Source organism: Epinephelus fuscoguttatus, linkage group LG10 (genome assembly GCF_011397635.1).
Source record: "Epinephelus fuscoguttatus linkage group LG10, E.fuscoguttatus.final_Chr_v1".
In the NCBI taxonomy this organism is placed as follows: Eukaryota; Metazoa; Chordata; class Actinopteri; order Perciformes; family Serranidae; genus Epinephelus; species Epinephelus fuscoguttatus.
In genome coordinates, this window is record NC_064761.1 from 13,253,186 (window position 1) to 13,278,936 (window position 25,751).

Consider the following 25,751-nt stretch of genomic DNA (forward strand, 5'->3'; position numbering starts at 1 on the left):
ATCAAAAGAAATGACGGAGCAAACTACTCACCTGTATCCATCAGCTGCAGTATTTTTACCATCATGATGCTATGATATGAACAGGACTATGATAAAAAGTAAAATTTCTAAAACATTTTTCTTCCATTGAAATTTCTTCGGCGGCATCTCAGTCGAAATCCCGATGATGGCAGACTAAACTATAGTGGGCAGACTTCACCAGCTTCTCCTTCTTTAGTTTATTGGCGGAACTCCACCAGCTGGTGATGCATTGTGGGATTTATACTTGGCCAAATACCGCTCAAATCAAGCACACTGCACTTTTGGTCGTTGTAGAAATGGGATACACTTGCGCACTTACACTAAGCACACAGACGCACACATCAAGTGCATAAGTGTGATCAAATGCGCATAATGGGACAGGCCCCAAGTCTCTAAACAAGACACTCGACCCCTACAGCTGTTCCCTGTCGCACAGTACATATCAGTGATACAACCAGATCACTTTAGCAGCATGCAAACTCTTCTGTATATCTACTGATAACAGGCATCCCTATCCCCCAGACACAGCACTATACTACAAGATTGTTTTGCAAAATACATTTTGCAAGAAATGTAATTGCTTCCTAGATAATGCTCACTGAATAACAGTCCCAGAGCCAGAGGAAACTTCTTGGATGGGCAAGTAATTACCTCAAGCGAGCCCTTGTCTTTTCCTTTAAATATGCAATGCATTTGTAATTTAGCTATAAAACATCATCACAGTTACACTTAGTTCAATTTTTGACTTTGACTTGATGAGACACTGTAAAGAGACAGGTTTTTCATTTAAGGTAAGGAAAACAAGAAAAGATCTGTGCCGCTCTGACATGTCACTTTTCTTCTGCTGAGGATCATCCACGGACTTAAAGTAAAAAGTTGAAAACGGTGAAAGTGCTGTGAAGAGCATAAACTAATTAAAATGGTATAAATTGGCACAAAAAAAAACTACCCGGAATTATAAATGTGTCTTTTCTCAGTACTTGGCAGTTGTTGATACTCTGCGTTGCAGAAACATTTCAATCTGTCACAAAAAAAGTGTTAAAGTTTGATACTAAGTTCTATAAATTAAAAAGATAAAGCATTTCCTGTATTGAATTATTCGCCTAATTTCATAGCAAAAGGTCTCTCCAACCACAAACTCTGGAGTGTGACCTTCTTGTTTTCCGAGGATGTGTATGTGCTGGTCGATGGGAGGCTGTGCTGCTACAATCAATACATGTTTTATTAGTACACAGTTGCTCAACAGAAACAGATTTTAGAATAAGCCTAGCTAAATTGCTGTATTGAGTGCAGAATGTTTCATTAATAAAATATATTCATCCAGAGGCCAATGGAAACAAACAGTTTGTCTATTTAAAAGGTCAATCCTGTGCTAATCTGCTGACAGTACACCAGGGTGTCCATGTTCTCATTTACTTAAGTTTTCCAACAACTCCAAAACAAGTCCCAAAAAATAAGCGCATCCCTCCAAATAAGTCAATATGTGTCATTGCTGCAAATCATACATGGATTTATTTGGGCTAGCATGAAAGCATCAAAGGGAATGTTATTTTGGATGCTTCCTCCTGGCACAGTGTTCGGATACAGGCCAAGGACGTCTGGTGTCAGGGCTGGATTATGACTTTTTTATGGCGTCAGGGGTGGTGAGATGGAACAGAAACTCAAAGATAACAAGTTCAGATCCCACAGCAGCTCATTTGCACCCATCGGAGACGGCAAGTGTTTTACAAGTGTCCTTGATTTACTCTGGATAAGAGCACCGTCTCAGTGCCTGACATCATTTCAAATCAAAATAAGAATCTATATTCGAGGAACCAACTGGGAAACCTCCATATGCCACTGGGATTATTTTAAATGTGGAGCAGATCTTAGTCGAGAATACTGTATGGATCAACATTTCACTCTATTATCCGGAGTGAAGAACAAAATCTGACACAAGGGTCGAGTTTATGAGACTAGAAATCTTCTACCTTAAGCTCTTTCAACCCTTTAAAACCCATGAATGTATGGCACACATATGGTTAAATGTCAACTGATGGCATTTCCTGTCCTGAATTGGTATACCTGGCTGAGACATGAAGCAGTGATCATGCTAGAAAGAAGAGTGTAAAGGGCAAGCAGAAACAGCCTCAGATTTAAGATGTTAAGCCGTCTTCAGACTTTTATATGCTATAAATTGAAGCATATAAGAAATCCCAGACACATTCAGCATTAGCTTTCAGTTTGCTCTTCAACTTGGGTTAAATATCTTCAATTTCTCAGCTGAATGGATTCAAGTACTTCTGCAGCACTGTGGAGCTGTGAAAGCCTCTATTTTCTACATGATGCTGTTCAGTCACAAAGCCTAAACCAGACTGAGAGGTCAATTAGCTTTAGCTGGTTGCACCATCTCTTCGTGGGTTATTATTTGGCCTAGTTACACAGTAGTGTTGGTTAGGTTAGAATAATTAGTTGATTTCCTGCTCATTCTTAGCTGCAAGAATACTACTGACTGAAGGATGTTTCTCTGTGAATACTTATTAAAAAAAACACAAAGATTTTAGATTTATAAAGGATTGGCTGTCAAGTTTAATGTATCACTAAAACTATTATTTTTGGCAGTTACATTACAGCTTGTAATGCATGTGATTGCTTTGAAATATATGATACTACAATAAACAAATTTACAAATTAATAAAGCAGTTAGTCATTTGTTAAGTTTGAATCATGAAACCCAATTTAAATAAAACTGAACTACAATTGAAATCAGTAGTTACTGAAAACTTGGGACTTAAAGTGAAAATAGGCAATGTTTTTACCTTAACTTATCACGATGAAGTAAATGTTGATTGGACAATGTAAAGCCCAGGCTGCTCTCATGCACTGTTTGTACTTTTTCCCACAAAAAGAAATGCACCAAATTTTGTACACATCCCACATAATCAGGAGCCAATAGTTTGTGCATAACTCACCTATTTGGGGAGGCTGCGATCATGTGACAAATGCGCTAACGAGAGAAGCCATTTATTCATTTACAGTATTACTTACTATATTTGTTCCTATGAAAGTTCATTCGTGGTGCATGAAGCCAAATAGATTCAGCTGCTGCATATAAGATTACTCAGATGATCAGCACTGCTTCCACATCATTGGGCCCGTAGAGCAGGCACACTTTACTTCTGCCAGCTAATCAGGCTACAGCCTTTCCTAATGTGATGGAACCGACTGATCACATTCTGATGGTGAAATGGGTCATTTCACGGTGGTTGTGACATTCAAATAAATGTATCTGCTGACTTACAGGTGTCTATTTCACAATAGAAATCTATGGGAAAAGTGTTTTTGGGTCCAACTGTATCACATAACCACCTTGGCATTGTAATTCCACTGTTTGGCCACTATGGAAATTGGCTTAAAGCGTGGCGCACTTCCTGGGGCCTGGTGCTACTACAGTGACTTCCTGTTTATGTAGCTAATCTTTTTCAATTGAAGGGCACTACACATTTCCCAACAAACAATTTATAGATTACTATAAAGTATTGACCAGCCAAGACATTTTTTGTGTTATAAAGGTCTAGTATGTAGGATTTAGTGTCATCTAGTGGTGAGGCTGCAGATTGCAACCAACTGAAACTTCTCCTGTGTGTGTTAAAAATGTGTACAAAAGGTACAGGACAGCACTCTAATTATAATGTTTATTGCCACACAAACGTTTCGGGTGAAACCCTTCCTCAGCGTGCACAAGCAACAAAGTTGCTTTGTTGCTTGTGCACGCTGAGCTGTCTTGTACCTTTTGTACACATTTTTTTTACATTTTTCATGGAGGATTCAGCACACATTCATACTTCTGAGGGTTGAGCATGTTTGTTTGGACTTCTGACTTCTCCTGTGTGCCAAGCATGTAGGAGAACTATGGTTGCCGACATGAAAATGCAAAAATGCAAACGCAAAAAACTAAAAATGTAAATAGCTCTATCTAGAGCCAGTGTTTCCAGTCTGGGTTAGTGTTGAACAACATGGCGGACTCAGTGGAAGAGACCTGTTTGGTCTGTAGATAAAACCGGCTCTCGCTTTCAAGGTTCAAGGTTTTTTTATTAGTACCCAAAGGTAAATTTGTTGTGCAGACAGGAACTCAGCAATCCCATTATAAAATCACAGCCATGCAACAGACATCATGACAGTCAAATCGATCACACAATACAAAAACAATACAATCACACCAAAATATATATAAACATAGGAAAGTGCTTCAACATCTCCATGGATCCAACTCCTCAAAAGAAACCCTTTAATGTAAGTTAAGTAAAACAATAACAGTATGACAACAATAACAGCAGTGGTAGTCGGCATCAGGCAGGACCACAGCAGCAGCGTAACCACAACCCACGATCCAGGCGTAGCCACGATTCAAGGGAACCTGCAAGACAGTGGAGCACAAAGGCTTCGGAGAAGAAGCCCACACCAATGTAGTTTGACACTAGCTAGTAGATACTTAAAAATGAGGCAGGTTTTTACCCACATACTCTGTGTTGGATTTATGAATAGCTGGGGCAATTCAATCCTGTTCTCTATAACCACAGCCTGCTCTGTAAGTAATGGAGGCTGAACCACAGAAAGACCCTTCAAGCTATCATCCAGCTCCTGTAACACTACACTCACAGCTGTTCAAGTCCCTCCTGGTGTAAGACAGAGCCATCTCCACAAGGAAAATTAACTTCAGCCCTCGTCCCTCTTAATAAGACTGTAAAAGAACACAACACCCGGCACATTATTTCTATCCCTTCTGTTCTAATTGCAATCTCCACCGTGTTAGTGTCGACTGGGAAATAGAGGCTGACACAATGCTTGTCAGGGCAATGGCTTCACTAGAAGGAGCGGATGTGTGCGCCAAATAAAAGTAATGTTTGGTTAGCATTGACGTACTGTTGTTCCACACAGTAATGGGTGAAGGAAAGGTGAAAAGAACCAAGGTGGACAGGTAGACAAATACGGGAAAAATGAGGAAAAAAAGAATAGAAGCCATTACAGGAGGAAAAAAAATCACCCACAGTACATGAGTTTTAAAGAGAGGCTGAAGCCTAAGACACAGACAGCCACGCAGAGAGACAGACAGTATCAGCAGGTCAAGGTTTCTGTGTGGACTTGAGGGAATTTGAGAGGGTTTTAAGCTGAGTTGAGTTGGAGAGTCTTATAGTGGCATTGGATTTTCAGCTTTAGCTTATGGTGATTTTCTGACAACCTGGGAGAGAATATGCAGCTATTTATAACAGAAAAAAAGACTCAGCAGCAGAGCAAACAAACAGCTATATTAAAATTCTTAGAGATGGAAAGCCACAAAGCAAAACAGCATACAAGTCAATAAAAGAGCAGCTTTGAACACGACAAGACACTGAAACATGCATGTGAGCTAATGTCCATTATAATGATCTTGAAAATAGATGCAGCAGTGAAACCAGTTTTAGGGGTCTTGCAGCAGAGTCAAATTAGGACCGGACCCTGGAGACACCGGCTTTAAGGAATTTAAACAAAATGTGGTAGGCAGGTGGAAAATGAAGTAACTGGATTGCTAAGTAATGAGACTCAGGCTAACATGGAGTTTATAAAGGAGAAGAAATCAGTGAAGTTTGCAGGTTGTGGAAACATCAAGAGTGTTTGTCTATAAGAAGTACATGCAGTGACATTCAGGAGCAACAAGTCATTACAGCTTAACAGCATTAACAATGAGAGACTGAGCACCATGTCTTCCAAAAGAGCCGTATGACCATTTTCAAAAAATAATTCATGTTTACTCAGAGAACAGTGTGAAAATGGAAAGAAAAGAAAGCACGCAAATCTACTTCTCTGGCAGTGAAATGGACAAACGTATTGATCTGGAAAACAGAAGAAAAGGCCTGTTACAGTATGGATAACTGGCTCAAAGACCATATGATATAAACTGAGTGAGGGATATGGAAGCAACATAAAAAATGCTGAGGTGAATGAGAGGCTTGTAGCTGCATTTTGTCAAGGAATCAGGCAATATTTACCCATATAATTAGATTTATGGAGAGAGTGACTACCTCAGATTAAGAGGATTTGAGCAGAGGAGCTTGTGGTATTTAACCAGATAAGGAGTTTAAGAGCAGCATTAAATGGGCACCTGGAGAGGCAGAGGTGGCGCATAAACATCACACAAAGATCAATACCTCATTCTATGGTTCCCTCCACATAGTTAATTTCAAACTACAGCCCCCTGCTAATGTTTAAATCCCCTTTTCAAATCTAAATTAGCACTTCCAGAAAATGATTACTGTGGATTGATGAAGTGTTCCAAGCCTATTTCGGCATGATTACAGTGGTTCTAATGTGCAATTATCAGTATGGCCCACTGAAAAACCGAGACCGTTTAGATGTTAAATACTGCCATTAACATTTGCCTATAAATGTTAAATGCTGTCATTAACATTTGGCTATAAGATGGAATGAAGTTATCTCAATGTTTTCTTGGCAGCCCGTATGGGGCTGAATTAAAATTACAATTACAGAAGACCATAATCTACATGGAGTACAACCAGAGAGTGGCAGGGCAGGATGTGGCAGAGAAGGGTGCAATTGATGATGAAAAGAAAATATAAAGGTGAAAGCAGAAGGATGGGGAACAGTGAGAGGGAGAGAGCAAAATGAAAAGGAGGAAGGTTTTCTAGAAATGGAAACACTTAAGCAGCAAAAAAGGGGACAAACCTAGGAAGAGTTAAACATTCAACAACCTGTGCCTTTTAAAAGAGGCAGTCATATCAAGTCAAGAGACTATTGAGGTTCCTACCTGATGTTTGATTCAGTGCAGAGTTCAGCTACTCATCTCTGCATGCTAACATGTGCAAATAAGCATGCAGCCAATTAGGATGTGCCTAATCAACCCTGTGGGGAATGCCCCTCAACACTTACTTTTCCCCAGCTCCGTAACAGCAACAGCACAGTTTAAGTTTAGATTGCTGACTGACCCGGTAGCAATATTGATCATCAGGCAACCAATGCTTGAAGCATCTTTCCACAGAGCAAGCTGCCGCTGGGATGCATTGCAAGTCAGTGTAAGGACTGGTGCACTTTGTAAAAACTGCAGCACTATGAACATGTCCAGTGCTACACACAAACCTAATATTGCTTATTCACAGAGTAAAAACAGGCATCTCTGCCCCCATCTCAGACCCATCACTGCTGCTTGCCAAGCTGGGGAAAAAAAAAGGATTCCTCTATGCTGCTACTAAAGACCAACTACAGAAGGCTTACAGTAGCATGAATCAGCTCAAATTAATAGCACTTGTTGCTAATCTATTAACCTTTTTGTGTGTAAAATCAAGTTGCCACTGTAAAGGAGATTTTTAATGGTCTCAGTATTTCGTATTTTAAGGAATGGCACAGTTAAGGCCAAAGAACAGGGGAGGTGGCTGTTCCAGTCTCAGAACCTATTGGGTATTGGTCTGATGATGATAAGCCTCTGGGGATAAAGGTTGTGTATCTGGCAGACCTGGTGTCGAAAGTGGATATCTAGGCCAAGATTTCCTCTTCCATGCCCTGGTCAATGACTAATGGTATTTGTATATGAATGCAGAAAATTAAAAGAGTGAGATATAAAAGAATATAAAACTAAACAGTAATCAGACAATTGCCAGTGGGTTCCAGGATTGCATACTGGCCACTGCGTTCCACCTCACCGCATGAACTGTTTAATTGCACTTCAAGCATGATTGCTAATACTACTTAGACCACAAAGAGAACAAGTGCATGGTTCCACATCTTACATTGTAAATGCTTTTTTTATGTCCTTTGTGCCAGCGACAGCCATGGCCAGAGGCATCTTGAGAACGCCTTGAGGGAATTTCTTCCAATTTGGCACAAATGCCCACTTTGACTCAATGGTGAAATGATCAGGTTTTGGTTTTTAAAGGTCACTGTGACCTCAAATAACATGTTTTTGGCCATAACACAAAAATTCATATGCTAGTTATGACAAAATTTCACACAAATGTCTTTTAGGATAAAAAGATAAAACATTTTATGTCCAAGGTCAAAGGTCAGCTTCACTGTGACACCATAGTTATCTGCAAAAAATGCTTTTCTGGCAATTATTTAATGCCATCACTTAGGAACAGAAGGGGAGAGATTTGGTCAGATACTGAATTGATGACAGTGGGCGTCCACATTGAAACTGTGCTGATTCTATAGATTTTCTGTGCTGCCGGGTTGAAGATGTGCATGACACATTAATGTTCTGAAATTTGTAGCTTCTTCGAAGCAACATCCATATTCAAAGCATTGTCGTGACTACATACAGTATGAGTCTGGACAGACATGGATGTAAGCTGTGACTGCAAAAGGCACTGGTTCATGGAGGCATGGAACCATGAGGTGCTAATTCTAGGTTTTCAATGTGATGTAGAAGTAACATTAGTTACTGTAATTAGAGAACAAACAATATCCTCAACACTATGCTCAGATTTTCTGCACCATACACTCTGGTGATATTTGAGAGTAATCATTTATCTGCTCATTTTGGCTTGGTGGCTTGGAATGCAGACTGAGCTCACATGGGTCCACATCAACAGACTTGTTTGCTTTTAATTCAAAGTGATGCTTTACTGTAGGAAACAGTTGCTCATTTTGGCCTAGTCTTACTCCTCTCCAACATTGTAGTGCACATCAACAATACTTTCCCCTTGTTGGTGACAAAAAGCATCCCGACCATAATGAAATCTGTTGCTGAAGCTGTCAGCTTTGAGCTTATGCCTCCTTGGCCTCTAAACCAGAGCCGTCTGTTAGAATGACCCTGCTGAGCTTCGTGTGAAAGCTCCCATCTTTGGCCTCTCCCCAACTTTATGACATGTTAATTGTCCACTTTGCACATTGTTACGCACCTGGGACTTAAGAGATTAAATGCCAGTGCAGGGCCATTGCTTCTTCCCATTGCTGTTGGCCCCATTCAGTGTCCAGCCATAGCAGGGCATTACACTGGAAGTGAAGGCAGCACCGCAATGGGATTAAATGGCCGCCAAGTGTGAACAGTCCTGTCAGTGCCAGCCCCCATATGGGCTGACCAGCCAAGATGGGACTAACTGGCAGCAGTGACGGCCAAGGAGGCATGTGGGAGTTTTGTAACCTCTACATCCAAGCTGGTCACTTGGCAACTGATAGAGATTTTTTGAGCCTGTTCAAACTACTTTGAGATGGACGACATACTTCGACAGGTTGCCAGTAAGAGAGGGTCATTAATGACTTTACCTGCCAGCTGAACAAGAGTCATTGTAAAATTATATGCATGCTAATATTCCATTATTATTCGGAATATGACAATGGCCATATAAACAGCATATTCTGTTTAAATTTTCCAAATTAGGCCCTTTTCCAAATTTAACATTTTCCAATTAAGGTGTGGGATATGCTGGTATTATTTGGATTTTAATAATAGCATTATTTGGACATGTATACAGCCCATTCAGAATATGCGTCTCAACTGGGGTTTTCATTTTTGCAACACACGACCTCTTGTCTGTTTACGGTTGGCTCCGTACTTTGTCATGGATACGCTGTGCACAAACCAATTTGCAGACAGTGGTAACTGGGGTAGAAATGCATGACCAAAAGAAAAGCCTATATCTCTGGTGAGAAGGAAAAACACATCTACTTTTAATTATGACAGACTTGAATATCAACACTAACTTTTTCAAGAAGGTGGCTAAAGGAGGGAAAGAGGGAGGCTGTGTTCACACAGTCGAATAAGTCAACCACATGAAGAAAACTGAAAAACTCCTTTTTTTGATACAAAATGACGAGCTGTCCTACTTTTCTGTAATTTGACGTGATGAACAACATTTTGGAGCATGTTAATCGGAGTTTACACAGCTGCATGTAAACAGGAGTATTAGCGGAATATTCATTTTCATTAGCCATGTAAACAGCTTATTATGACTATTGTGTTTTCTGGAATAAGGGCAAAAACCAAACCATTCTGTGCATGGAACCAGACTGATGCAGAATCCTGAGACATTCATACGCTGAGATAATCAGAGGCAAAACAAAAGTATGCCATTGCTATATCCTCCAAACAACATACATGTTTGCCACATATTATCAGGTTCCAACAAAACTTTAAGATCACTCTAAATGCATCTTCCATAAACAGAGTTTGTAATATAACTTTTTATCTCTCGCTTTTTTCTCTGTTATCATGTGTTTCAAAATGCAATATAAAGTAAAGCTTGTGTAAATACCCCTCATTTTTATAACGTGGTAAAACGTTATTAAAAATATGCAATACATAAACAATCATATGATAAATCCTGCGGCACCCTTGGACGCTCTTAAAGGCGCCCCACTTTAGGAACCACTGCTGTGGGTGGCTGGAACAGGTCCAGCTGTATGATTGGCTTTAAGTTGCGGTGGTGCCTACAGACCCAAGAACTGAGCACAACAATTTCTCTCTTACATCAATATCCTGTAATGTGTTGGAATGTTTACAGGGGAGAGAAAAAAAAACTATGCAGGCATCACAGTGAAACTTATTGAGGAAAAAAAACATTCAGCTGGCTTATCTTCAGTTTGACTCCAAGTTGACCAAATTATTCTTACAGTAAGAGTAATAGAAAAAGAAATCCTGGACTCCGGATGATTCTCTGCTCTGGCACCACACTCAGCCACTGAGTTCTGTAAATGGAGAAATCTGCAAACCATTCCCTCCCAAAAGCTCCAAAACCAGCCGTGATAGCCCTTAACAAAGCCCCACATCAGCATCTAGTCGAGCACTCCCTCTTGAATTTTTATTGTGGTGGGTGAATGACAACTCGGATTTATACCCCTATTGAGAGGCGGTGGCCCTGTGGAGAGTTTTTGATGTACCAGTCTAATATAATTCCAATGCATTTCTATATACAATATAAATGGTTGGCAGTAACTGCTGTCCTTTCAAACTATCTATCTATCTTTGTATTATTTCTGCCTCCCTCTCTTTATCCCTTGCCACCACAGAGGTATCTCTCAGATTGTGTGAATCCAGCTGAGGTTTGCCTTTGATGTTCGCTGCTCTGCGTCCTGTAGAGAGCCAAAGACTCCCTCCTGTACTGAGGGGATGATGCACCACTGCAGCCCACAGAACAAAACCCAACACATCTCAGCTGAAAGAGAGATTCAGTCGAGGGACTTTGCTTTTTCTCTGTTCCCAACATTCCTCTGGCCTGAAGGTGCTTTTTGACAGTTAATATCAACAACTGACCGAGTGCATCAAGTTTAAAGCTGCATAAGCCGAAACTTTTTGTGGGTAGACGGCACCCCAAACCCCACACTGTTTACGCTTTGAAACACAACTGTGGAAAAAATGTAAAAGGTCACAGCTGTAAGAGAAAAGGTTAGAGATGAGTGTTACCTGTGGAGTTTGAGCTAAAAGAAACCTCTTACATTTAGAGCTTTTCAACCAAGTAGTCCCAGGAACTATGGAATAAAAGGAACTAAACCTTAAAGTCCCTTTTGCACATTCCTATTTATGTGTGCATCTGACGAATTGTGAAGATTCAGAAAATTAGAAAAATTATGCATTTAAAAAAACACACTGCAACAAATGTAATTTTCACACACAAGGAAACGACACAAACACCCTGATGTTGTTTGAATGCTTCTTGAGAAAAATGTAATCAAAACTTTGCTGATTTTGTGTGTAAAGTTCTGTTTCTTTGGTTCACTTTTTTACATACTCTGTACGCTCTCTCTCTTATTCTCTGTCTCCCTCATGCTTTCAGCTCATGCACACACTGTCTCCCTTTGTATCGATCTTCTTTTACCAGTCAGGAAGCCAACGCTAAAGTTACAACAAAGCTATTAGCATTAAAACTTTTTCACGTTAAAAACAACAAGAAATGCCCATCCTTTGTCCTAATACTGCCATTTAGGGGTGGATGATATGGCCCTAAAATAATATCACCATATTTTTGTGATAAGGACATTCTTGATGATGTGACAAATTAGTAAAACAAAAAAAAAAGATTTAGTAGTCATTTAAAAAAAATTGAACTGAAACAAAAAAATGAAATAGTTTTACATATTAACCAAACAGTTTGCCTTCAAATATTCAGTAAAAACTTAAAGCAACACAATGTAGGATTGTGCTTTTTACCTCACGTGGTCCCCCTACAGACAAAAAACAGTATTGTCTGTTACAACTGTCACAAAAATCTTTCTGCACGTGTATTTGTTGACAAGCCAACAATACCGGTGAACTTCCTGAAGCTGGCCGTGTAATGCGCAATCATCATGTCTTCAGAACAGGTAAAGTAGCCTTATAGCATTTTGTACATACATGATTAGGCCGATTGCTTTATTTACTTATTCATTTTTGAAACTCAGAAATAAGTTGCTCTCTGCACGTCAGGACTGACCTCCTCCTCACAGCGAGCGCACGCACACACACACACACACACACACACACACACACACACACACACACACACACACACACACACACACAAACTCAACAGAGTGAAGACTGACAACAGCTGAGAGGCCGCGGTGCAGATGAAGGGAATATAACTTCAAGATTACTCTAGTTGACGACAACTACGCTTGCTACTGTAAGTAAGTGCGATAAAACCTCTGCCAGCCAGGCCAATACTTTATCATTATGTGTGATCAGCATGTAGAAAGCCATATTTCAATCTGCTCGGTCCGCAGTCTCTCATTCATTGCTATTATGATTTACGATCGACACGAGCACATCGCACTCGCGGTGCTAACAGCAAAGTGTTAAAGACAAACTAAAATGAAAGCTGTCTGTATGTAGGCTAACACTTTATCTGAACATATACCTGAGGCAGCCGACCTGCAGACAGTGAGCCTCCTAAGGAGAGGGTAACAGCAGTAACAGCGCCAGGTCACCATCGGTCGGGCATCCCTCCAATCCAATACTTGTTCTATTCTAATATTAGTTCTTGTTTTATCGCTCTCCCGTTTTCTTTTCTTTGTCTCCTCCACCTTCGCCTTCTTCCTTTTCCTTGTCACTTCAGCCATGACAACCACATAACACATAACATAACTTCGTTCACCTCGGTTCGCCTACGATACTCTAAAGAGAAGAAGGGGATATGACGAGGAGGGGGATATGACATATGCCGTAAAGCAGCCAAATTTTGTTGTCCTTTTTGTGTCTGGTTCTTACCCGAACTCCGAAACTGCCTAGTGCCAGTGCAAGTGAAACAGACGCTCTCAAGCAATGACGGAGGTGTCATCCAACCTTTTGTGAGTTGATGTGCCATCACAAGGATCTTGGATATATATTTTCTGAGGGCTCAAAAACTCCACTGTGTTGATTTCACAAAAACTATCTCTCATTTCTTTAGTTTGTCATTTCTTTAGTTTATAACTCAGAGTGAGATTCAGATTCTGTATACCATATTAATAGTATAACAAAATAAGATCTACCACGTTCACATTTAAACAGTTTCCAAGTACAAAAAAATATACCCTGGGATCTATATATATAAATCAACAAGTGATTTCCCTCTTTTATAGCAAAATCCTCAATGTTTGAGTTGTTTTTTTTCCACCTGGACGTCTATGCTCTTCCATGTCTCCTCTAGTCATCACACTATAACCTGTGACAGGCTGTTATACTATGATAACTATTGCACATTCACATTTATGTAGTTTTTGGTCAAGCTGTGAGTGGCACATAGGTGTATATTACCAAAGGTTTACAACAAAATCACTTGATGACACTGACTCGCTCCCTCTGAGTGATAAATTGCTAAAAGAGTCTTAGAAGTCCGGGGCTCTTCATAAAACATTCAGTGTGCCCAGGCCTAATGACGCCACAGTTTATTCCCAGCTACTGAAGCTGCTCCTCTTTTTGGAACCAACGCAAAGTTGGAAATAATTTCACTTTCAGCCATGTTTGTTGTTGCCGTGGGTAACAGTATGACGTCAATATGTCAAGTCAAATATCACAATATGAATTTTTCATATGATATCAAAAATCATGCCAGTATTATCCTGAAAGAGATGATATGGCACACACCTAGTGCCATGTACCTCCTTATTTTGTGAATGAAACTTGACACGTGGTTACCATGGCACCAAGGTTTGACCAATCAGTAACCTTAACTATTGGATAACAGATTTAGTTTTCCTGGTTCCCTCAGTCAAAAGTTTACTGACCCCGTTGGGAGAGTCCCCACAGTTGAAACACTAGCACCCTAATTTATTATTAATAATTCTGCAACAACTAGCCAAGAACATTACCAAAAAATTATCACAATCAAAAATATTTTAATTGATTGTTGAGTGATTGTTGAGTCCCATGTCCAAGCCATTGAATACCAACGCTTTAGCTTGGTAGTCGGACCAAACCACCTAGGCACTGGTGTTTGACATCCTGGGAATGAGACTCAACAATCAACTATCCTCCTCCAGAGTTACACACAGCACTTTTAAAGTAAACTGCACAACATAAATTAAATTCTGAACTACTGTCTGCAACAGAGAGCTACGTCTCATCCTTACTTGTAACAATGCTTTGATTGAATGCCTTGAATGTCTCATGTTTTGTGCATGTGGTGCACCAAATGAATTCCTCCCACAAAGTGCCAAGTAAAACAGGCAAGTCTGTAGCGAGCTCCTTCTCCAGGGAAACCTGGATTCACCAGCAATGAGTGAACACCATCACTGTAGTCACCTCTTTTACACTCCAAGAAGACATTTCTGTCAAAGATTTTATTGCTATATTAGATTAAGTTTGAGTAATGAATTCTGGGTAATAAAGCCCCTCAACCCCTTAAAATTTAAAACACTCGGGTTTGCTGAAGTGTAAAATTTCTAGTGTAGTGTAAATATGAGACACTGAAACAAAAGCCTGCACCAAGTAAAGTATGTGCCATGCCTGGATCAGCTCAGTCATTATTTATGACAATAAATCCATCTCAGAATGTGCTGCCACTGCAGCTGGTAAAATATTTAAGCTGGACAATGGACATGGCAATAAAAGATTCCTCACCTTCTCTCCTGTTGACCTTAGCAAAGACCGGCCCATGGCTGCTGGTTAGCTGGGAGGAGCTCCTGAATGACGACAGCGGCAGATTGGCCACCAGTGGGCTGTCACATACCTCTGTTAACCAATGAGAAAGCAGAAAAGACAGATAAGGATCATGGATTGTTGCACTGAACCGACACACCACTATGTTACAGTGTCATTATAATATTGTTGAAGAGCAGAGTGAAGAAAGTGATGAAGTGTCCTTCTAATTGAAAGGTTAAACTTGAAGGTCTCTTCAGTTTCCATAACAGATCATTTTAGGCTGGGGCGGATAGCGGGTCACACAGAGCAGGAACATGAATAAGACAACTTGGTGTCTAGGGGAGAGGAAACTCAGTGGAGACCTTTTCATGCCTCATACACTTTGATGTTTAGAAATGTCAAGGGTAGGAATTCCAGTTATAGTTGAGTACAAATTGACTCTGAATATGTGACCCATGAACAGTTAGTTTCTGCAAAAGAATGTTATTATATCAAAACGGATTATTTTGGGGTTACGGATTATTGTGATGTATGTACACATTACACCGATGCACCAACAGACAGCACCATGGAAACACTCTTTTCACTGGGACCTATAGAAACAGAAAGTGACCGTAGATTGCAAATCCTGAAGTATCAAAATAAAGGATACAAGTGTGCCAATGTGAAATATTATCAAACAGAACGTATGTTAAGTACTCAGTATTTTTCTGTATTGTAGTTATAACAGGAATTCACTGGTGGTTACTATATCAATCTGTCATTTTGTGTGTCTGTTAAATGCTTTGTGGTTGTTTTACATGTTGTTGCTCTCTTTGTAACAGATTTACATGTCTTTGTCATTGTGTGTCGCTTTGTAATTGATATACATATCTTTGTGGTTATATTATGTAAACTTGTGGTTGTTTTACGTCACTTTGTTGTTGATTTATGTCTCTTAGTGGTTGATTTACATCACTGTGTAGTTGTTTTACTTCACTTTGTTTTTGATTTACATCTCTTAGTGGTTGTTTTACGTCACTTTGTTTTTAATTTACATCTCTAAGTGGTTGTTTTACATCACTTTGTTGTTGATTTATGTCTCTATATGGTTGTTTTACGTCACTGTGTAGTTGTTTTATGTCACTTTGTTGTTGATTTATGTCTCTTCATGTTTGTTTTACGTCACTTTGTTTTTGATTTACATCTGTTAGTGGTTGTTTTACGTCACTTTATGGTTGATTTACGTCCCTTGGTTGTTTTACATCACTTTGTTGTTGAGTTATGTCCAGTGACGGACTGGGACCAAAAAGAGGCCCTGGCATTTTTGACACAGAGGCCCCATGGCGGTGCATCGGCCAGCCAGGGGTGAAAAATTTTCATATTATTTTACAAAAAAATATGCATTTTTACATCATTTTAGATCATCAGTTCCTTATTTGTGAAAGAACAGGCGTGGTGTCTCATATTCCCCCTCCCACATATTACTAAGTACTATGATTGATGATTTTACACATACTAACATAAAAAACACTACCATTGGCAGAACGTTTCAGAGCGCCACAGAGACACAGAGTGTTCCACAACTACCATAGAAACTCACACACTCACTGCCTTGATGCACAATAGAAGAGGAGATATACAGACATAGTCATTATGAATGATAAAACTGATTTGTGGCTTGCATGGGAGCATGTGGAAAGCTAACCATATGATGAGAATGCAGAAATTCAGAACACACACCACGCAATCAACTCACTACAATTGCACTGGTACAGTAGACAACAACGCACAGCACACAAGATAATAAGGCAGCAGCACAACCCCCATAAATTCAGGCACGTTCAAAGGCCAGACTAATAACCTCAGTTAATAATACTAGCTCTATGTCTACCAAAGCACGAAAATCTGAAATCAAACACCACACAACTTCACCCTAAAGGCTTAGCCTACTTCCACCATTAACCATAGGCGCCCCCTCTTGGACAGAATACAGCACAACCAAATTATAACAACAGAAGCATAAATCTTACACCAACCACAATGCATATTACAGTAGCTTCACCAAAACATGACAAGAGCACTGCACAGCTATAATATAGGAGGACCATACGGCTGTTCTGGCATTTGCCCAAATGCCAGATGGCCAGTCCGTCACTGTTTATGTCTCTACATGATTGTTTTATGTCACTTTGTTGTTGATTTACATCTCTTAGTGGTTGTTTTACCTCACTTTGTGGTTGATTTACGTCCCTTGGTTGTTATACATCACTTTGTTGTTTATTTATGTCTCTATATGGTTGTTTTACGTCTCTCTGTGGTTGTTTTATGTCTCCTTGTGGTTGTTTTACATCTTCCTGTGGTTGTTTTATGTCTCCCTGTGGTTGTTTTACATCTCCTTGTGGTTGTTTTATATCTCCTTGTGGTTGTTTTACATCTTCCTGTGGTTGTTTTATGTCTCCTTGTGGTTGTTTTACATCTTCCTGTGGTTGTTTTATGTCTCCTTGTGGTTTTTTTACATCTCCCTGTGGTTGTTCTATGTCTACTTGTGGTTGTTTTTGCAGCTCCTTGTAGTTGTTTTATGTCTCTTGATGGTTGATTTTGTGCGTCGTTGTTGTTTTGCTTGCCTCTGCAGTTGTTTCACATCTCTTTGTCAATGTTTAGCATCTTTGGGTCGATTGGGTTGATTCATTTTTTTTAACAAAAAGTGTTAACACTTCAGTGCGGCACAGTGGTGTGGTGGCTAGCACTCTCGCCTCACAGCAAGAGGGTTGCTGGTCCGATCCCGGGTGTGGGAGCCCTTCTGTGCGGAGTTTGCATGTTCTCCCTGTGTCAGCATGGGTTCTCTCCGGGCACTCCGGCTTCCTCCCACAGTCCAAAGACATGCAGATTGGGAACGAGGTTAATTGATAACTCTAAATTGTCCATAGGTGTGAATGTGAGCGTGAATGGTTGTTTGTCTCTATGTGTCAGCCCTGCGATAGTCTGGCGACCTGTCCAGGGTGTACCCTGCCTCTCGCCCGATGTCAGCTGGGATAGGCTCCAGCCTGAGTTACATTAATGGACTTTTGAGTGTCTGTGTGTGATGTTAAGACACAACTAGAGATACAATAAGCATTAAATTCATTTTGTCATCTTGTTTTGTTTCTCGCTTTCTCTCTAACTTTTAAATGTATTTCCAGTTCAAATTATTCACAACCCATTCAGAGGTGCCAGGTCCTGCCTCCCTCCTCTGACAACAAGGCTTCAGCTGAGATTACTTTGTCAACATTATTGTACTTCATTTCAAGCACAGAGGGATTTTCATTACCTGAGACTATAAACCACTGGCTGTTGACAGTTTTGAATAGCCTGTCATATCCACCTAAGTCTACCCACTGTAACTCCTCTCACAAAGACGAAGCCCTGAATGTTTTTTCAAAAGCCCCGAATCCCTTAGGTTTTTAAAAGGCCTTTAACTTTGAATCATTGAGTTAATAATACATGCCCATGTTTTATCCTGTTATTCTTCCATCCTTAAATAAATTTAATATAAATTAGTACATGTTTTCTGTTGGTATTATAGTCAGTTCATAGCATTGAAGACTGCATATACTTGGCATGTCAGAGATCCCTGAATTGCAATTTGAACTGCCTATTATTATGGCATGGATTTAAAAGCAGCAGATTTGTCAGCTAAATATTCATTCTGTGAACTCTACTCCAGCATAGCATAACAAAAATACGTTTTAAGATTAGTAATGCTGTTTATGCCAAATTCCTACTCTACCTATGTTATGTAACTTAAAAACATCAGACAATTTTTGCCTCTTTTTAGGTGGCAGAAGTGAAAATTTGTTGTGTTATGGTTTCAGCAGTGGACAACTATCAAGTACATTTACTTAAGTACTGAACTTAAGTACACTTTTTGAGTATCTGCATTTTTTTTTTCAGAAACTACATTTGAAAGACAAATATTATATGTTTGACCCCACTATATTTCTATGAAGGCTCTCATTTCTAGTCACATTTTCTTTGAGGTCAGTGAATGATATTTTATTCTTCTTTAAAATGTAAAAGTCCATAAACTGTGATCATGAAGTTCCACGTGTGGTTTGTTTGTTGAAGTGGTGTTCCCATACCTCTATCTCACAGATGTGTTACTCAGATTGGGCAGTTCTTTTGCAAGTCCTCCGGTACTTTAACTCATCTATATAACAGGCATATCTGTACTTTGACTCAAGTAATAGAGTTATGTATTTTCTCCACTACTGTATGGTTTCAAAATGATGAAGAAAGTTGGAGAACAGTTAGATACAAAATAGGATGTAGGCTCCACAGAATGATTTTTTTCTTTGCAACTACCATGTTTTTCCCAAATGATGTACATATTTTTAGGCATTCTATCTTACTATTTAATGACAAAAACTCTGTCTGTCTGTTCCACGTTTTTCTCCTCACTGACTTGGTCTATCCATGTGAAATTTGGCACAGTGGTAGAGGGTCATGGGAGGATGCGAATGAAGCAGTATTACATCAATTGGCCAAAGGGGGGAGCTATAGCAACCGATTGAAATTGCAAACTTTGAATGGGCATATCTCATGCCCCGTATGTCATAGAGACATGAAACTTTTAGGGATGCACCGAATATTCGGTAACCGAATATATTCGGCCGAATATTGCAAAAAAACACACATTCGGTATTCGGTGGAATAAGTGAAAAGCAAGGCCAAATAATAGCGGCGTGTTTTGATAACGCAATCAAACAGCGTGCCGTGATGGACAGAGTAAAATGTCGGCAGTGTGGCGGTATTTTACTCCGTCCGTCACCGCACTCGCATTTGCGACTAAAAATAGTTTTGTGCGAGCAAAATAAATCATTCAGCACGCTGTGTGAGTATAGATTTCAACCAGCAGCAGAAACGAAAGGCGAATCCCGCCGGTTGTGGGTTGAATGTGGGTCACAGACACAGACAGGAATGTATTCCTGTCAAATAAGGCTTACTGGCGATGGAGAAGTCCGGCTCCAATAATGTCCTCTTCTTGGCGTCATGACTGCCCAAAAGCACCTGAATAGCTGAGCCGTGTCGGCACACAGGTATGTGATGTGTCAGATGAGAAACGAGCCGTTCACATTTCTCTCTTTGTGGCAGGTAACGGTCCACAAACCTCACTGCACTTAAGGGACTGTTCTTTACTTATGAAGGGACTGTTTTTTACTTGTCAGGGGAGGAGGGTGGCTGGTTGATTTTTATTTTATTTATTTATTTTATTTTGATCACCCCATGTTCATCACTTATTGATGGTGTTTTTGAAGTATGAATAAGTCAATAAGTAATTTATTCCATTGAAATATCATTGATGTATTATAGAAATGTGATTTAACTTTTTATAAATGACAAAAGGCACATCTGCCTCATTTTCGCTGTGGTATCATGATACTACTCAGAACCATGATACTTTAACTGGTATCGTACTGTGGGTCCCAATTTTGGTACCGTGACAACACTAATCTGGAGGGGGTTCATCTGCAAAAACTAAACAACGGTATTCGGTATTCAGTACTCAGTATTCGGCCAAGAGTTTAATTTTATTTGGCTTCGGCTTCGGCCACAAATTTTCATTTTGGTGCATCCCTAGAAACTTTGCACAGAGATGCCTCTCCTCATGAGGAACACATTTGCCTGAAGAACCCATAACTTCTGGTTATATAGATTTCCCGCCATTTTGAATGTTTTGAAAAACACTTAAAATCGATGTCTTCCTAGGAAGTTTGACCGATCTGCATGAAACTCAGTGAACATAATCTAGGGACCAATATCTAAAGTTCCCTCTTGGCAAAAGTTGGAAAACTTACTAAAACTGAGCTTCTATAAGGCAATGAATATTGCGGAGGGCGTGGCTCATCACATAAAGGTGTATAACATCTCAAGGGTTTCACTGATCACCACGCAACTTTGTAGGCATATGACCACACATAATCTGAGGGGACCCCTCCATTATTGACCCCATCAAACAAAATGGGGGTGCTAGAGAGTTAATTTCCTATCTAGGCCTAACCACCATATCGATTTTTACTAAACTTGGTAGATATGTAGAACAGGACGCCTCAAGGTGACTGGAGAAATTTAACTCTAATTGGCAACTGGGTGGCGTTATAACAACAGAAAAATGCTTAAATGGCTAAAATGCGACCGAACGCTGTGGCTCCCCCTGTGGCCCAATGTTTTTACCTCAACTACTAATGTACAGTTTTAGCCCACTAACTATCCCGCTATTGGCAATGGTACTACTGTACTTTCAATAAAGCAATTGTACTATCAAATTCACAAAAACTCTGTCTGAATACATTGCTCTTCTTAATGGGTTCAGTTGACTATTTAATCTGCAATTTCCTATGACCTGTATCCCAAACACACACCATGTGAAACTGTACGTGGGCAACTGTGCACTCAATGGGGATGGACTAGTAAACTTAAAGCAACACAATGGAGGATTGTGCTTTTTACCTCACGGGGTCCCCCTACAGACGAAAAAAGGTATTGTCTGTTACAACTGTCACAAAAACCGGTGAACTTCCTGAAGCTGGCCGTGTAATGCGCAATTATCATGTCTTCAGATAAGGTAAAGTAGCCTTATAGCATTTTGCACATACATGATTAGGCCGATTGCTTTATTTATTTATTCATTTTCAAAACTAACGAAATGATATGCGCTCTGCATGCACTTCCTCCTCACAATGTGCACGCGTGCACACACACACGCGCGCGCACACACACACACACACACACGCACACATACACAAACTCAACAGAGTGAAGTCAGACAACAGCAGAGAGGCCACGGTGCAGATGAAGGGAATATAACTTCAAGATTACTCTAGTTGACGACAACTACACTTGTTACTGTAAGTAAGTGTGATAAAACCTCTGCCAGCCAGGCCAATACTTTATCAATATATGTGATCAGCATGTAGAAAGCCATATTTCAATCTGCTCGGTCCGCAGTCTCTCATTCATTGCTATTATGATTTACGATCATGGTCGACACAAGTGCATTGCGCTCACGGTGCTAACAGCAAAGTGTTAAAGACAAACTAAAATGAAAGCTGTCTGTATGTAGGCTAACACTTTATCTGAACATGTACCTGAGGCAGCCGACCTGCAGACAGTGAGTCTCCTAAGGAGAGGGTAACAGCAGTAACAGCGCCAGGTCACCATCGGTCGGGCATCCCTCCTCCTTTTCTTTTCTTTGTCTCCTCGGACAACACCTTCACCTTCTTCCTTTTCTTTGTCGCTTCAGCCATGACAACCATGTCTAACTTAGTTCACCTTGGTTCAGCTACGCTACTCTAAAGAGAGGAGGGGATATGACGAGGAGGGGGATATGACGTATGCTGTAAAGCAGCCAAATTTTGTAGTCCTTTTTGTGTCTGGTTCTTACCAAACTCTGAAACTGCCTAGTGCCAGTGCAAGTGAAACAGACGCTCCCAAGCAATGACGCAGTTGTCATCCAACCTTTTGTGAGTTGATGTGCCATCACAAGGATCTTGGATATATATTTTTTGAGGACTCAAAAACTCCATTGTGTTGCTTTAAATGACTTGGAAAATAGTGCACAAAGCTGCCATCAATAGGTAAAAAATCTTGTGGTTGGGCTGAACCCAGAATGTTTAGGTTTGGCTCCACCCCTGTCGTCTCCTCTCTGCAGACACTTCAGAGTTTGTCTGTGCATTTCCATTCAAACTCAGATAATTACAGCATCTTCAGACAAAAGGGATTCATGGCTTTGTGTGGTAGTTTACAATTATATACTGGTAAATCTCCATTGAATTATCATCTCTCCATATGACATCCTCTGCTCACCCCTGATGTGTTTGTTACTTCTTGGATGTGTTGAGCATGTGAAAATTGAATGTCCTCCCAATTCTCAATCTTCAAAAAAGATGCCTTAAACTAAAAGACTTTTCCAAGGAAACTACTGCTCAAATTAAGAAATTAATATTAGGAAATTACTGAAAACATCCCAGCCAGATCTCTAGTATGGCTTATATTTTTAAAGAATGTTTGAAAACCGACAACACGTTAACAGATGGCAATGCTCAGAAAGTCCTTTACAAACGGAACAAAGGAAAGAGAGTCTTTGGTGATATGCTCCTGAGTAAATGGGCTAAGGAGCACATTTCGTAGTTCCGTAAACTACAAAGAAATACTGATGTGTGTTAGTTGAAAGAATGTCAATTGACCATTCATCAAAGTGAATTTTTTTCACTCCTGATTATCTAATTAAAGACAGCAACCTGTATAGATTTTGATAGATCCTAAAACCTTTTACAATACTACTGTCTCTTCATCTCCATCCAGCCAGGCCTGAAGCTGACAGAGACACAGAGCAAGCTGTGGATTATAGTGGAGCGCTGACTGCAAAACACAGAAGAATTAGTGTAGAGAGGTGAAATGAGCGCTGTAAAACCCTGGTGGGATGTGTCGTGAGTGCACGGCCTTGGCAAGAAAAGCTGGTTAGAAGAAGCAGAGGTGTTTGAACAGGCGAGGATGATTTTCCTCGGAGGAGTAGTGACATTTAAAAAGGTGAGACTGCAAGAAAAAAAGTAAAGCACAAAATACAGAAAGCTTAGAGTAAAAATGAAGGTAAAAGGCTGCTGAACTGTCAGCCACTGGTCGGGGCTTTGTCAGACACGGACACATGGATCTACAAAGCATTTTTGAAACAGAGCAACAAGGAATGCACAGTTTCTTTACTCAATTATTGACAGACGGCTGTAGACTGACAACAGATTCATTCAACAGCAAAAATGACTGTGCCTGCAGCAGTAGAAATCTCACATCTCAAAGAATTTTTTTTTTTTTTTTATCACAAATGGTAATCGCTGAGCAAATATAAAGATTTTCCAGCACAGATTTGATGTCATCAGAACTGTTTTTCCTTTTCCGTCATCATTCTTTGCTTTTTTCTTTGCTTCTGAAATCATTTTTAAAAGCAATGAAGGTGTGCTATTGTTGCACCCACATCTAGTATATGAAGGTCAACAACTCCTGTATCATCACTGGGCTGCATGTAATGACTTCCCGGAGCCCTAATTACTGGGCGGCACTGCTGAGGATATGCATTTTTCTATCTGGCTTCCATGTCAGTGGCATGGTCCATAGTTTGGCGTGGCTACTTCAGACTTCAGACACTGTGTCACTTCACGTTTGGGTTCTTGGTGATTCTAAGGTTGTGAGTTTTTCCTGTACCACACATTCGCAGCATGTGTCATGGCATTACATTGGCCCAGCTGGCTGATCTCCAGGTGGCAGATCCAGGGGATATTGTCCACCTCAAGGTCTTGCTTAACAGGACTTTTCTTCTGCTGAGGTGTGCTGGCTCATTCTCTTCTGTTGAGGCTTCTGTTTGGCCTCCAGCTATGCGTAACTTTTCTTGGTCTCTGTTCTGCTGTTATTAGTGAGCAAGCTGCAGCCTTGCTGCTCTCATTCTCCTGCTGTCTGGGAAACTGCACCTCTGCTCTCCTGTATATACAAGTTTGCATGAGCCAACTTTTAATTCAAGTCTAACTCCCGGTTTCCATGTAGTGTGCAGACACCTACATGCCAGGCTGCGCATCATGGTGATGGCCTGTTCCATAGTCCTGGCCTTCACTCTGCAGTGCCACTGCTTGTCTTTTCTCTTAGTGGTGTTGTATCTGCATTCACAGTCTCTACACTCCATGTATTCACATCTCTTTTTCTTTGTTATCTGGTGATGCAGCTGGTTCGGCTTCATGGCCCTGTCCATGCTCATTTCAGCAGAAAGAGGTAAAGCTGTATACCAGAAATGTTAAGAGTTTCTCTGTCAGAATACGAGCAGTGTGTCTTTTCTTTCTTTTCTTTTTTTTTTCTTGAGGTTGGTTTATGTGGGGATATTAGTTTTCAGTTGGTTGGTTTCTTTATTTGCAAGGTTTATTTATTTCTTTCACGTTCTTTTGTTTCATGTATTTCATTATCATTATTATTACTGTTATGAGTAGTAGTAGTAGTATATGTCATATGTTTATATCCCTGGGTGGCATTATTGACAGTACTACAAAACAAACTAACTAACCAATAACTAGAAAATTATTACATAAACAACACCTTTATTAATATTTACTAAACCTCTTTGGACAAATGAATTAAACTGCATGACATACTAAAGAGCAACATTTCCATTATTACAAATGTAAATATGATTTTCCAATAGGTTTCTTTTATATCTGGAACCAAACCCAGAAGTTCTAGTTTCGCTTCAGTTTTTTTAATAAAAGGCTAAAGGGCAACAAACACAAGCAGCATATCACACTATCCAAAACACCTGCGGCCATTAGTCCCTGTGTAAGTTCGAATATTTGGCTATTTTTCCAGCAGCAATAGGCATCAGCTCTTTAGAAAGGCAGCAATTTTATCATATTCGTGCCCTGGATCAGCACATCCCAGCCACTGTACCTCCGCTACTTCTTCTGTGTGTATGAAGCAGTTGATGTGATTCAAATGACAGCACTGTGATGCGCCTGATGTGTTCTGCGCTTGAGGCCCAGGGTTACAAGAGAGACAGAATGTCCATCCATCTGCAGTATATCATCCAGTTTACCATTTTAGTGAAATAACTGAATGCCCAGAGAGACAACAACAGATCCAGAGATGCTGAATACTGATGAGCACCATCCATCACTTCAACAAACTAAAGGTAAAAGAGTTTGGAGCATAGACTGTATTTGAAGATGGACGTCAT

At 40.1% G+C, this 25,751-nt stretch overlaps 1 protein-coding gene across 1 annotated transcript in view; it reads right to left on the bottom strand.

Moving 5' to 3' along the window:
* LOC125895479 (contactin-associated protein-like 4) overlaps positions 1 to 25,751 on the bottom strand; it is a 171,025-nt gene that overhangs the window by 124,607 nt on the left and 20,667 nt on the right. Inside the window, exon 2 of the mRNA XM_049587347.1 lies at positions 15,008 to 15,118. Coding sequence (XP_049443304.1) covers positions 15,008 to 15,118 — 111 coding nt within the window. The remainder of the gene's footprint in view (positions 1 to 15,007; positions 15,119 to 25,751) is intronic.